Source organism: Melanaphis sacchari, unplaced genomic scaffold (assembly GCF_002803265.2).
Source record: "Melanaphis sacchari strain LSU unplaced genomic scaffold, SCAv2.0 Contig4_pilon_pilon, whole genome shotgun sequence".
NCBI lineage: Eukaryota > Metazoa > Arthropoda > Insecta > Hemiptera > Aphididae > Melanaphis > Melanaphis sacchari.
The window spans coordinates 11,343,829-11,359,477 of NW_020271335.1; the positions used below are offsets into that span (position 1 = coordinate 11,343,829).

At 28.1% G+C, this 15,649-nt stretch overlaps 2 protein-coding genes across 4 annotated transcripts; one reads left to right on the forward strand and one right to left on the reverse strand.

The window, feature by feature from the left end:
• The first annotated feature begins 3,105 nt into the window (after positions 1–3,105).
• LOC112598994 (protein pygopus-like) lies at positions 3,106–10,844 on the forward strand. Of its 3 annotated transcripts, none has more exons than XM_025345687.1 (7): positions 3,106–4,047; positions 4,128–4,225; positions 4,325–4,441; positions 5,734–5,903; positions 8,675–9,600; positions 9,683–9,828; positions 10,523–10,844. In XM_025345687.1, the coding sequence occupies exons 2-7, from the start codon at positions 4,188–4,190 to the stop codon at positions 10,641–10,643; spliced, it is 1,518 nt and encodes a 505-aa protein (XP_025201472.1). In that variant the 5' UTR covers positions 3,106–4,047; positions 4,128–4,187; the 3' UTR covers positions 10,644–10,844. The 3 variants fall into 3 exon arrangements, with proteins under 3 accessions (XP_025201472.1, XP_025201473.1, XP_025201471.1); XM_025345688.1 differs by having other exon boundaries at positions 3,106–3,894; XM_025345686.1 differs by having other exon boundaries at positions 3,107–3,814.
• Positions 10,845–12,628: 1,784 nt separating this feature from the next.
• On the reverse strand, positions 12,629–14,460 carry LOC112598940 (syntaxin-18). The gene is made up of 2 exons (XM_025345608.1): positions 13,460–14,460; positions 12,629–12,960 (listed from the first exon to the last, which is right to left on the reverse strand). The coding sequence occupies exons 1-2, from the start codon at positions 14,198–14,200 to the stop codon at positions 12,709–12,711; spliced, it is 993 nt and encodes a 330-aa protein (XP_025201393.1). The 5' UTR covers positions 14,201–14,460; the 3' UTR covers positions 12,629–12,708.
• Between the last annotated feature and the right edge of the window lie 1,189 nt (positions 14,461–15,649).

A 15,649-nucleotide genomic window follows, 5' to 3' on the forward strand; every position in this document is an offset into this window, starting at 1 on the left:
CTTGATTATAAAAATAAGTACTAAACATTTTTAATTTCTATCATTAACTAGTAACTACCAACTAGATCCAATTTTCTACCAAAAACCACTCCCATTATTGAAAACCGAAGTATTTTTACTAAAAGGTAATGTCAGATAAAATAAATAAATAAATAAATAAAAACACACATTATTATAAAATCAATACATGCGTATATTTGTTGCTTTGCTTAGAATTTAAAATAGGTATTCTTTATATTATATACCCTATATCTTAACCTATTGGCTAGTGATTAGTTACATAATTTAGATTACAATTTAAAACTGTAATAAATAATTATTATGTTAATAAAGTATAATTTATAGGTATATACTATAATTTTATAATCTATTAATAATAACTCAAATCGCCAATAATTAAAGGATTTATATATTTTTATATCTAAATCGCGTATATCATTTATTGTATATTTGTGCCGGATTTAATGCAATGTTGTGCATATTATAAGATAACAGGTATTACACTATGCCCTTTAAAATTTGAATAAATTATTCAACATTCACAAATAAACTGTTTACGACTTCTTACTAAATCTAATAACCTCGAAATCTTGACGAATCATATTTATAAAAAATAAAATTTTGATAAATTTAAATTTAATATTAAAACACTGTATGAATTCAATTAACTATTCAGAATGTATAAATTATATATATAATGCTTAGGGTACATATTAAAATGAACTGTGTTACATAAAATGAATGAATGATATTTTTACCAGGTAATTTTGACTTTTGAGTAAATAGGAAATTTTACTTGAACTTATCGTATTAATAGACTTTAATTAAAAGGACAATAATGGATAAAATAGTTTAAATACTCAACAATGTTTTTTTCTTTAGAGAATAAAATTATGTTTGTTGATCTTCACGATTATACTACCATTAATAAATTATGTATAAGTATATTAATAATATTTAACTATCTAAAATAATATAGTATTCAAAAATAAACTGTAAATATAGTTCGTATAGGTATGTAGTAAAGTTTCGTTGTAAATTAATTGAAACATCTGAAATGAATGATGAATAATTATGATATTTACACGTAAGTTATAGCACCAAACTGAGAATATCTTTAATTGCGATGGTTGCTTGTAGTAAAAAAAAATTTCATAAATACCAGACGGCTTGTAAAACCTTTTTGTAGTTTTGAAAACACGTGGTGGTCAGGTGTTGGGACATAATGAAGGTATTTTTTGTACCCGAGCCGATTGTACAGTTTTGAGTACCCGTGGAATTGTCACCCGCACTTTCACCTTCGAAATATTTTATGTAATATACCGCCGTCTACCACCAAGTGACAGTTCTAAAACCAGCTATAAACATTTAAATTATTATTTTTAATTAATCTACACCACCGTTTTTTGTGGTTTATTTAGGTACGCTTTCAAAGATTCAACAAATTTTCAATAAGTATTTCTGTATAAATACTATTATGTATATTAATACAAATATTAATATATTAAGTTGTGTGATGTGTAGATTTACATTTATGAAAAATATGCAACAATAAAATACATAATACACAAATTATGTTAAATAAACGATGCTTGTGTTTATAATTTTTCTAAATTAAATAATACCGTTGAATTAAATATACTTCGTCGATATATATTATTGATGATTCATATTATAATTAAATCTAAAATAAAAATTTTAACAGAAAAAAATCTATGGAATTCCGACGTTTTTAGTTTTTAAAATTATTTTCAATTTCAATATACCAGTGGCGTGTAAGTATTCACGTTTTAATATATTTTCAAGTTGACCGTCATCGAATAACCTGTTTTATTGTTTTTTTTTCGACAATAATTTTTTGATCTAAATTATTATGAGGGTAGTGGGGGTAAAGGGACCATTGCTGATTTGCTGAAAAACCATTAAACTGAACAAAAATAAATTAAAACTCGTGTATACTGCAACGGACATAAAACCTTATCGTCTTGGGTGTACAGTATGCACCTGTACGGCTATATGTGTATTATATATATATATATAATACACGTGCTCCTGAGACGGCGAACCTCGCGGGTCGGGGTAGTTTTTATTCGGTTACAGGTACATAGGTACTGTAAACACTATGCACTAACACACACAACTATAATAAAACATTATAACCTATATAATGGCGTGGGAAGGAGCCGAGTCTGGGAGCATTGCCGCCACAGAAAGGAAAGAGGATTAGGAGGGAGGTATTCACGGCGAGGTACACGAAATCCCATTTATTTAGAATTTTTGTGGTTGGCTGGGTTAGGATTTTGGGTGGTGATGCAGGAGTAATATATAGTAATAATCGGTGGGCGATAGTAGAAAAATGTTCGTTTCTCGGGCCCTGAGTCTGAAAATATTTAAGTTCGCGACCGCCACTGCTGGAGAATAATAATATAAACCCACACCCGATATCACTGCCATACACCACTTGGAACACACAATATATTTTAATATTATTATGAATATTACTGCAGCGGTGTTGAGCACAAAAACGAATATCATTATAATTCTACAAAAAAAAAAAAAAAAGAACAGCCGTCGGGCAATCTGGTCGTGTGGCTGTGGCCTGCTACAGTGCTACGACCTACGACGACGGAGAGTCGATGGCTGTGCGGACGACGCGGGAACGGTGGGGAGAAAAGGCGCTCTGCCGCCGCCGATTGAGAGATCAATACACCCTGGGCGCGGCGGCGGGGCGAGTGGGCTACACGCACCAACAACTACTATACTACCTATACTACAACGACTGGTGTGACCGCGAGCCGGTCTTCGACCGAGGTAACCGCGGTCCCGTGCAACGTCACGGATGTTACAAGCGTCCCGCACTTGCAACGTCACCGACATCGTGTCGGCCGATTGATGTTTTCGTTCGGCATTCCTGTCTGCCACTGTCCTTGTCCAACTACTAAATATAGCGCGTACGCGGATCCGTGCTTGCCGCCGTATCTCGTCCGTACAATGCACGCGTATTATCGTTTCATCTCCGTCTGATCACCCCCGGCCACCACCGCCGCCGCCACCATGTTTCGTGTGTATTATTGTTTTGGTTTTTTTTTCTCAAACATTTTTTCCACATTATTATTATAACTATTATTATTATTTTTATTATTATCATTATTTCTATTATTATTATTATTATTATGTCGCCTCCCACCAAACCGCTCGCTCATCATCGCAACTGAAGACGACGACGGCGTTTTACGTTTTTCGCGATTTACGAAATCCTTACTATCAACGTTTTCGGACGCACAGAATCCGGCCGCCGCCACTGCCGTATTATTATTATTAATATCGTCTTCTTCGCGGTCGAACAACACGTCCGGCACGGCCATTGTGGCTGTCGAGTACTCACCGTTCGCCTTTTTTATTACATTTTCATTTTGTTTTTTTTTTTACTCCTCGTCGCCGAGTATATCCGTGCGTGCATGTGTGCGACAGTATACGTGAGTGTGTGTGCGTGTTCGTGCGCGCGCGTCGTCTTGCACACACATAATATGTATATATACAATTTATAATACATATGTGTATAAATAATAATAGTTTATATACATAGAGAGAGATACGTGTATGTGTAGTGTGTACGGTGTATATGTATTATAATAATAATAATTTACGTATCGTACGTTTATACGCTTTATATACAACATTAATACATTCGAAACGTAAACGGAAATAATTGCCGGCCGATGGCTGCGTAGGCAGAACAGCGAGTGTCAGCAGCAGCATACTTCGATCCTCAGCCAGTGTAAAAAGAAGAACTGAGTCGTCCGTCAAAATTTCCGTGAGTTATGTAAATGTAGAAATACGATCTCGCAAAAGGCAGGTTCTTTTTACACCTACGTTTCCGTACTCATTTGTGGCGTAGGTATTCAAGTTTTGTTAATTTTTGTAATTAAATCGCCCAATCTATCCGAGTTCTCACTCCGATGGACACAATTTGAAAATAGATGATTGATTATATTTTATATCTGTGTGGCTATGTACTTGCACAATTATCATGTCGCGAGATATTGTGTAAGTATATGTTTTGCATCGGTTGGTTTTGACTATTACTAATTACTATTTGGTTGATTTTTATTTTATTTTATATTCAGGTTTTTAGACTGCAGTCATCGCTGTGATGCATTCAATACTCTGAGTTCGATCTATTAGCAATGAGCCACAACATGGGTGGCATGGCCCCTTACGTCACGTAAGTTGCTCTTTATTATTGAACATCTGTTCGTCTACTCTCGACTCTTGTGCATCTGTGTACAAACTTGTAATATTCATGTTGGTATGTTTCATATAGGTTACCAAGAGGCCGTAATCAAATGGCGTATTATAACCAATGTCAAGACATGCCGCCTCATATGCAAAGAGGCCATTGTTATCCAGACGATTTCAATAAAATGGGTGGACCCTGCTCGTATGTATTGTTTTTTTTATTTTATGAAAAACAGTTAAAAATATTATTTTGTGTATTGTTAATTTTTATTATCCTGTACAATAGACAACAGTATATTATAATCAAAATGTATATGCTAGTACTTAAAATAATAAAATTAACTTATAAATAAATTATTTTAATCACACTTATTTTCTTTTAATACTATTCTATAATCCTTAATAATTTTGCTATCATTTATAGGTATATTCAATTAAAAATGTTTTAACATTAATTAATTACCCTATTGCTTCCCAAAATACAACTCTTGTATATTAATATTACTATTCTATTAGTTATATTTATATCATATAATTTAATAAAAATACCTTCGGTATACCTAATTTAGAAATAAACCCTATAACTAATAAGTTACTGTTAATAAAATATTATTATCAATCATAATAATATAATATTATATAATTATTTACTATAAAATGCCTGGATAAATGTAATATCAAATTATTAAATACACATTAAATTATATTTACATTTAATTTTTTATTTAAATTTTGTTTAATTTTTTTTCTTAACTAGGTATTTTGGAATAAAGATACCTAATTACTAATTTTTAAATTACTATTATTTTATCATATTTATTTAAATTGATAACAAGTGTTAAAAATTACATCATTTTTTGTGGAAGCTTTATAAAGTAAATTTACTATCAAAATTGAAATATTTATAAAATGTTATAAGGTACTTGCAATTATAAATTTAAAATTTAAACTATTAAACTGATTGGTAATAAAAAAAATAGGTATTAAAAATTGTTTAATATGTGCTATTATTTATTTTAAATTTTTTAAGTTTGTTCTATTAGTTAAATATAAACAACTTTAAAATAAATTATAAATGGTGTTATCTCATCTTGCCTCATCTAATCAAAAGTTATAGTGTTTAACATAAAAAATTATTTATTCTTATTTCATTAAAAATTCTCCAAAACTAAAAAACAAAAAACTTTTGTCAATTATAATTTAAAATGTTTTTAAATTTTTAATAAAATCTGCCCATTATTATATATGTTTTAAGTGTCTTCTATTGTTAAAAGTTAAGACAAGTAAAATTTCATTCGGTACTGAATAATACATTAAAAGCTAGTACCTTGTGAGTTGTAATCAATCATATAAATTTCCATATTTTATATCAATAATCTAATTATGTATATAAAGGAAATAAAAACATATTCATTTAATCAGTATCTAGTAGAAAAGTAAATATTTGAACTGTTTTAAAATTGTAATCTATATTTATCTATTTTAATTTTTTAGTATGTTGCCTATGGGCAATGAGTTTAAATCACCAATGATGACTCCAGATCCACCTCCACCTCCTCCAGCTAAAAAGAAGCGACGTACTTCTAATGCTGCTACTGTGACAAATCATGCACCTCAACCACCACCACCATCACCTCAAGATTTACTTCCACCACCTTTAACTGGTAAAATAGAATAAACATATTTTAGCAATATTTAAATTATAGTGAGAGTTACAATATTTATTCCCCCCAACATTAGGTATTTATTATGCTGACTTTCAACTAATGAACAAAAACAATATTTTTTTCAATAAGGGTAATTTTTTTATGGATGTTTGAAGAGAAATTTACGTATGGAAACTAGACATGGAACATATGGGAAAAATATGTAAGGAGTGAAGGCATATACACATGTAATTTACCTAATACACTCATTAGAATATATTCCCATTAGACTCATACCTTTACATACTTCATATTAGACATTTAAACCAAAAAAAAAAAAAAAAAAATGAATTATAACGTTAGGTAGAATTAATTTATAATGATATAATAAAAGAAATATATACACCTTAAACATAAGCGTGTGCAGCCTCTAGTTTTAGGGGCAGCAAGAGATTAATTTGGCTCATTCTTCGAATTCACTATTAAAACCAGCCCATAGTTTTACTTTTTTTTACTATTTGATATCAAAATTAAAATTGTATTGGTTATTTTTAAAAATGTGTACAGTAAGGCACTAAGCCACTAAGGGTATCTTTTTCACAAGTGTTGTGACCTATTGATGTATGATGCACTAGACAATAACATTAAAAACCTATTTTTTTCAGATTTCTTGATCATAAATATTAATATTCACAATTTAAAATTATGGCTATTTTTTTATAGTAGACAGACCTATTAGTTTTATACTAGTAAATTTTATAATCATAAAATATTAATCTATACTTTACTAAATAAAATAAATTTTTTTTATAATTTTCTTATCTATGATGTATATCATTTTTGAAAATATGATTTTACCGAAGCTCATTATCCAAAATTTACTGGCTGCAGTAGCCTCAAAGAGAGTCTAGGAGCAGCATATGCTATCTCTGCTAACCTGTGTGCACGCCTATGGCCTTAAAATATACATAGAATTCTTTTATCTTTTTGAAAAGCTATTTAATTGATATCATATATGTATTCCCAGATCCCTTTCCTTATAATTTGTTTCATGCAATAAATGTTTTGTTAAATCAATAAATCTACTAAGAATAATATACTTACAAAATCATGATTGTAATTAATCCCTCCATACAATTTCGATTGAACATAAAGAAACGTATATTATTCCCAATTTTTTAAAGTTTTGTATAGTATTTTACGTTTATGAATAATCAAATAATATTTAATACAATCTCAATTAAAAATGAATCATATAAATCTTTATTACTTAATACTTATTTAGTATAATATTTTTATTCCAAACAAATAATAAAAAAATTTAAAAATCTTCTCAAAAATAATTATTAAGTTAAAACTGTAAATAATAGTTAATTTTATTATTGATAAAATCAATTAAAAATAATTTATCTACAAGGTGTAAATCTATATTAAATAATATTCTTGGATTAAGATATAAGACTGGTAATAAATTAATGTAGTAGAATGTTTGTGATTTGTGAATAGTTTATAAAATATCTTACACTTCAAGGCATTCAATTTAAATAATTTTATTTACAAATTTTTGTTAATGTAACAATAGTTTTCTATCATTTTTCTCAATTTTTTTTTTTATTGTTTACCTGTTAATCAGAATTTTCTTGCTATTTTAGATCTTAAGAATTTATTTTGTGATTTATATAGTAGTATTTATGAGTATATGAGAAAATCTCACCTGTTCTACGATATTGTTAAGTTTATTTTCTTATTGGGTTTTGAATTGATAACTTTTTAAATATTTATTAAACGATTAAAAATTTAAAAATAAAACTGTACTGCTGTATATCAGATAAAAGTATTAATTTATATGTGACATGGTCACATAGTTTAGTAGGTCACTTATAATTGTTAATTAATTGTACATTGTAGTTATGTAACAAATAAATATCAAAAATTTATCTAATTTATCAAGAACATATCAATAAGCATACATGTGATTATAGATATATCACAATTATAATTTAATAAAGTTTTACTGTATGAAAACCTGTTTTAACTGTAGATAACAATGTTCAACTAATATTATACCATCAAGAATATGCATTAATATATGAAATATGCTATTATATTCTTATAATAATGAATAATAAATCTTAGATTTCTATACATATTTAAAGAAATAAAAAATCTTCATACCATATTAAAATCAAAGGTTTAAACCCAGTTACAACAATTCTAATTATTTATTTTTAATGCAAAAAAATACATGAATTAAACTTAAGTGCTTCTACCTGTAATAAAGATTCATAATTTTATCTCAAAAATAAATAAAAAATTATATCAAAATTCTATATATTTTTAATTTCTTTTATTAGCAATTTAAAATACCACAGTTATTAAAATGTATTACTTATTAGTATACCACTGATAAATTGGAAATATCCAAAAAATAACTTAAATTAAAATTTAAATATTATTAAATGTTGTTTAATGGTAACAATGTATACATATTACATTTAGTAGTTATTAGTATATTGTATTTTAGGTACTTCTTGAAATACTGTAAACGAAATTGTTCACCTCTAGATATCTTATTTATGTTTAAAGTAAAATGGAAAACTATTACGCTTACTCAATAACTAATTTATGTCGATGTTTGAGTATCCTGTACTTAAGTGAATTATTAAGCTATTATCATCCTATTTCCTATTGTTTATTTTAGTAAATTTAAATAACACATTGTAGATAATAATATATTATAAATTATTATATTAAATTCATATCAATAACATGGATATTAATTTTTTTAGGTTATGGAGATACTATAGTTGCTTCAAACCCTTTTGATGACACGCCGCCACCACAAGTAATGAACACAAATCATATGAACAGACAAATGATGAATTCTCGACCCATGATGTCTGGTAGTCCTTGCCACCAAATGGGTGGTTCACCTATGAATTGTGGTCCACCTATGGGAAGCCCAATGGGTGGACCGTGTGGTAGTAGTCCACATAGAAACCCAATGGTATGTGGACCCCCTATGATGAGTTGTGGTGCTCCAGGCAATAGTCCACATGCCTTATCTATGAATCGAAGTCCTTCTGCCATGGGTAGTCCACATATGGTGCCAAATATGCGTGGCAACAGCCCTATGGAATGTGCTGCCATGGTAAAACCGTCTTTAAATTGTGCTTCGCCTATGGGTAGTCCCATACCTCAAAATACCAATATGAACATTCATCCACCAATGTCTAGTCCCATGACAATGGGTCCTTCACCACTTAACGGTCATCCTAACTCAGGCCCTGGCGGCAGTCCCATGATGATGGGTCGAGGAGGCCCTTCACCTTTAACAAATAGTCCAATGTCAATGAATATGCCAGTAAGTTCAGCAGACATGAATGATATGAGTCCACATATGTCAGTAGACAATAATGGATGTCCAGTACGTGGTCCTCCATGTCCAGGGTCCAACAACATGACATCTGTTTCCATGGCTTGTAGGCAACCAATGTCAAATCAGCAGTGCAATAGTATGCCTGGACCTAGTAATATGATGAACTGTCCAAGAGGTATGCCCTGTCCCCAGATGATGCGGGGTCCACCTCAACCTTCTGAACAACATAGACTTATGTCCCCTATGATGCATCATTCACAAATACCCAATAGTCAACAACCAGGTGGATATGGGCCTGGACCTAATTCTAAACCAATGCCAGTGTCAGCTGGAAAGGTACAATAAAATATAACAATTATTTAAAAAATTTAGTTGTTTAGAATCTGGTGCATAATAATTTTTAATGTTAAACTTTCAGATATACCCTCATGATCAACCAATGGTGTTTAATCCACAAAATCCAAATGCCCCACCAATTTATCCTTGTGGTAACTGTCATAAAGAAGTGCATGATAATGATCAAGCAGTTCTATGTGAATCTGGTTGTAATTTTTGGTTTCATAGGTAATTATTAAATATATTTATTATAATTCTATGCAACAGTTATGTACAACAAGATTTTGTTAACTAAAAATATTTATTTTAATATATTGATATTGTTTTTAATATTAAATTATAAACAATATTGATCCCATGATATTGAAAAAAAATGTTTTTGAACAGATTTTTTAGACTTATAATTGCTCTTTATTATAATTACAACTTTCAGAAGGTTTTGATTTTAATTCTTAAAAATGTGTCTAAATAACATTTAATGAATTAGATTTTTTAAATATGGCATTTTTGTAATTTTGTCTCTAGATTAAAATCAATTTAACTATACATCTTATTAGGTATTCACACACAACATTAAACTTGTATTTTATTCAATATTGTACCATGTCCATTTACCTTATAACCAAAATGTTTTAATAAACTATTACAACCTCCTAGTAATGTTAGTATTTTAAAATCATTTATAATTTAAGTAATTAAGAAAATTAATAATATGGTTATACTGGTTATGAAAAACAACTTGTTGAAAATTATAGAAACAAAACCAAGTTATAAAAATTTTGTTATAACTTATTATGCTATACATTCATTTATGCGCTATGTAAAATGTATTGATTTTATTGTGTTTCACTCTTATTGTTTAGGTATTTATATACTAAATTAAATCGTTTATATGATATTAATGTAATGTAAATATTTTCAGGGTTTGTACAGGTTTGATGGAACCTGCATTCCAGCTACTTACAGCCGAAGTATACGCTGAGTGGGTGTGTGACAAATGTTTACAAACAAAAAATATACCTTTGGTAAAATACAAACCCTAACGAATACATTTAACATCTCTCAACCCTAAATGACTTTAGCTTTCATGCACTGAATGTTACAATATTTACTGTGCTTCAAACCATCAGTGGATTAAGTACTTAATCTCAGTTATGAGCATTAACACAATTTCAAATATTTATTATTCATGTATGGGTTATAATTTATATGAAATCAATCAAAAATAATTATTTTTGAGTTATTGTCAGTCTTATAATTTTTGTTTTATATTTATGTGTATATTTATTTATACATGTGTGCATAATATATATTACATATATTTTTTTATTGAGTTACGACTGAGGTTCAAAATGATAATGTGTAGCGTTTAAAAATTCCTCCTTTGTACTCATCAGTATTTCAACTACTTGCATACATTGAGCGTTTTGCCATTTGATTTTTGTTTGGCATTTAAAAATCTAAAGTTCCTTCGAATATACAACAAATTGGGCCTTTTCCTTTTCAATCTACTAATGCATTGTCTTATTGCAACTTTTTTCTTCTTTATTATTTTACTTTTATTACTTTTTTCACAACTGAATTGTTTTTATATAATGCAGAATGCTCTTAATTATGTCATGATTTATTATATATTTGTGTATATCTATTGTCATTGATTATAAATACTAGTGTTTATAATCAATGATATAATAAAGAAACATTTTTTTTTTTTTTTTTTTAGAAAATAATTTAACACAATCAATATGTTTGTATATAGTTAGTTCAATTAAAAAATATATTAAAAATCGAAAAACTTATGAACTTGAGATTGTAAGTTCTAAGTGTTACATGTAACTAAATAAAGTAAAATTAAAAATTTGTATTAATTTTTGCATTTTTATAATTCACGCTATTTTGCAAATTGTTCAATGAAATCTAGAGTAAATAGCAAAACAAATGGTTTGTCTTTTTTTTTTTTGATTATTTCATCAAGTTCTAAGTGACCATTTATTATTATATTTCAATGAATTATATTGAGTGGTGTATTTTGAAAAAGTTGAAGTATAATTTTATACTATTATATTGTTTTCAATCACATTTTATGACTAGTTAAATCATAATTAATGTAATAAAACAATCAGTATTTATCAATACATTAAAACCAAAATTTAATAATATCAGAATAATATGTTCTAAGTCTAAAATCAGATCTCAATCATAATCAATAGCAATTACTCTTGGATGAGATAGAAACGGACTTAATATTTTTATCTACTTAAAATAAACAAATATTTTTTTCAAGATCAAAAAAGGGTTTAATACTAGTCATTGCTGTATCAGAAAGTGTATGTAGCCTTTGTTAGCTCATAAATATGCAATCCATCTATTTTCCGAATTGCCTGTTGACACAATCCATATCTGAAGATTGGTATTAATAAAATATTTTACAATATAAATTATAATTCATGTAGCTAGTGTTTTTAATGTTTGCTTAGGATTGATACATTGAAATAACTTAGTTAAATATTGTTTAGTTTTTAGCGTTTGATAAATATTTTGAAGAAGCTGAAAATATACATTAAATAAAACTATGGTCATATTATACCATCAACATAAACTTTCTTGTTATGCATAAATGTATAATACACATCTATTGAATAATTTACATTTAAATAAATCAAAATTATATAACACAGGAGTTTCACTATTTACAAAATATTGAATTCTTTAAATATCTTCCTTTTTATCTAACACTTGCTTTTTTATTATTATACATTTATTCCTTTTTTTCTTTTATGTAGTATAAATTGTTTTTTAAAAATAATTTCATGATATATGATATAAAATATTTGTATACAAATTGAGTCATTGGTTGTAATTTATAATAATATATTTTATTTACTTCAATTAAATTAAAACAAAATCATAAATGTTTCATGAGAAATCAAAACAGCAGTAAATGAATAAATAATATCAATATATTAAACTTAATAAATTATTAATCAAAGTTATATAAAATAATCACAATAAGTTCACCTCTTCCAAAACAAATTATTACTTGTTCTACAATACCAATATTTTGAACATATTAGTAATTTTTGGTTTTGGTAAAATATTTCATCACATTTAATCATTGTACCAATCTAAAAATAGTAAGGTAAATGAAAGTACTAATATAAAAAATAATATATATACTCTAAGACCAGCATTGGTTTGTATAGCTGATCTGATTTCAGTATTAGCATCAACAATGTTCTCAGTGGTATTCACTGCAATTGTGTCAATTCTCTCAAGATCCTGATCTTGTTCCAGTATTTTTTCAGTAAACAATTCTTGCAATTCAGCAATTCGTACAGCCTTAGACTCTATATTTCTTACCTAAAAAAAAGACAGCAAATGAAATAATCTAATTCCTTAATATCCCTTTAATGATAGTGTTAATTTTTGTTTTGATATGTTTTACAACTAGTCTGCACAAATGTGTGTGTAAATCTATACTACATTCAGTTCTGCCTGATAAATTGATTTTAGAAGAAGGTATCTCAACACATGTACACAAATATGTGGTTAGTTTCATAAAATTATGTAAACTAAATTAATTTAATTAGCACGTATAAACCTTAACCATACGAGTATATGACTGTGTACATCAATCCTTATCTATACAAAAAAAAAACAATTTGTTTGAAATTTATTTTATAACTATTTCAATTTGTTTCCTTTGCATCTAGGTTCATAGGAGGTTAACAGAAAACCTATACATTTTTATAGATTTGTTTTAAAACTGATCAATGTATGATTATATATTCGTTTTTAAGCACACATAGTTAATTTATACAAATGCATAGATTTTTCGTGAAAGGGGTATAGTACTTACTTCATTTGATAATTGATTTAATTCGTTGTACATTTCTATATTTTCGGCTTCAAACATTTGCAATTCTTCTGGTGATAATTCATCATCTTGTTGAGCGGCATATTGTCGATCAGCTGCTTCATAATCAACAAAGTTTGCGTTATTGGTTTCTTTTGGGGGTTCAAAACCGTGAGTCAAGTTGCTCAACTTTGAAACATTTTCATACTCTAGACACCTTTGCGCTCGTGTTGCTTTAATCTCGGCAAACAATTTGGTGACAGATTTTTGCCGCCATTCAACATAACGTATGATCTGCCGTCTATGATCATCGATTTGACTACCATCACCGGTCAAACTCTTTTTTAGCAGGACCAACTGTTGACTGCATGTTTTGATAATATGCTGAGCACCGATGTCGATTTTGTCACGGTCTGCGTCCGTTAACGAAGTTTGCTGGTTAAAAGCCTGGACATCGATATAGTCCTTAAAGTGACGGTTCAAAAAGTCTGTCAACTTGATTAGATCGTTGACAATTTCTTTGGCCCTACGAGAAAATTCGTCTCTACGTGGTTTACGCTGCTTCAGAATATCCACTTGTGGCGGTGCTGGGGACCCGAATGCTCTGTTTCTCGTTTTGATGGTTTTAACGTATGCTTTGAATACGGCGGTTTTATCCATTTTAACTACAGAATCATTATAAAATATGGTTACACTAAAAAAGTATGACGACGAGTTTTTTTTTTGAAAATTCCCCGCTATCATAATTTATTATAGTGCTATCTTAAATTATGTTGTCGTGTGATTATCGGCGTGATAGCAAATAGCGATATCTAATGTCGTGGATTTAAAAAGTATTAGTAACCATGGTTGTGGTCGTAACTCATATACTTGCAAGTAGTGATGTGGAATATCCCGCCATTTTTTCTTTCAAATCTCATGGACGTAATACTACAAAATACCCAAGTATATTTCATAGAACTTAATACCTTATACTCAGTCGTAGGTCTATGGTATATTTAGTATAATTATTATAGTCCATGATCAGTTTTATTAGTTATTTTATTCCAGTTGTAAATGAAAAAATAATTACTCGATGTACTCTATTTTTCTTTGCTTATAATTTTTCATATCGATTAACTATGTTCGTATCGATATATTTTGTAAAAGACAATTACTGCAGAATATACTTCGATCACTCCAATCTCAGCCATTCTTTATCTTCTTTATTTAACACTACTAGATTTAATGTATATATCTAGTAGATATTTGTTGTATCGTTTTTAAAATCATAATAAACCCGTAGTTATCCATCAAAATAAATTAAATCAAATTCAATTTTATATTATGAAATAGAATATTATAATTAAACTACATAATTGATTCGGTGATGTCAATATTTGATTATAATATATAACGTATAAGCCATTGTCGTACGGTAACAGGATATTATATTTATTAAGTATGTGTATTATTCTCTGCCACTTAACCCATATAAAATGTAGTGGTATAGAAAATGTTGATTCGTGTTTTCAAAGTGAAGTGTTTATAATTTATTTATTTATTTGTGCGTTGTTAATGGCTTGCAAAATACAAATAGTGAAACAGATAATGTATGGTTTTCTACTTAAAAATATTTGAAATAAGTTTATTCCAAGGTTAGGTAAGTAATAAGTATATTTGTTATTTTATATAATTTTATTATTTATAGTAGGTACTTATTATTATTCTGTGTTTAAACTTCAAATGCAAAAAAAAAAAAACAATTAAATGCAATTCTAGATAGGTACCTATATTATATTTTTAATCGAATTTTGTCTTTGTCGACAATCGATAATACAATTATAAGCAACAATCTAAAAACAATTTCTTCGAAAATAATAACCAAACTATTATCAACGTATCAAAAAATATTAATAACCTATGAAATGTTAATCAAACGAATAGCATCGGTAAAATGTATCCAAAGTTTAAAATCATTTGTAATGATTTATGAGAAATATGAAAAATTTCTGTGATATCCTCATTCCTCAATATATCATAATTGTATGTTAGAGGCTTTTTAATAAAAAAATCCCTAATATACCATAATTATTATACACTAGTGTAACTTAAACAAGTTTCGATCCAACTTCATTATTTTTTATAAGTTAAAATATATTTACTATTTAGATTCGAATTAATTACTTATAAATAAGTGATACTCAATTGTTT

Coding starts and splice junctions, on each gene's coding strand:
- LOC112598994 (XM_025345687.1), top strand. CDS start 4,188: ATGAGCCACAACATGGGTGGCATGGCCCCTTACGTCAC. Junction 5,904..8,674: donor ACTTCCACCACCTTTAACTG/GTAAAATAGAAT, acceptor TAATTTTTTTAG/GTTATGGAGATACTATAGTT. Junction 9,829..10,522: donor TGTAATTTTTGGTTTCATAG/GTAATTATTAAA, acceptor AAATATTTTCAG/GGTTTGTACAGGTTTGATGG.
- LOC112598940 (XM_025345608.1), bottom strand. CDS start 14,200: ATGATAGCGGGGAATTTTCAAAAAAAAAACTCGTCGTCATACTTTTTT. Junction 12,961..13,459: donor TAAATCAATTATCAAATGAA/GTAAGTACTATA, acceptor TCTTTTTTTTAG/GTAAGAAATATAGAGTCTAA.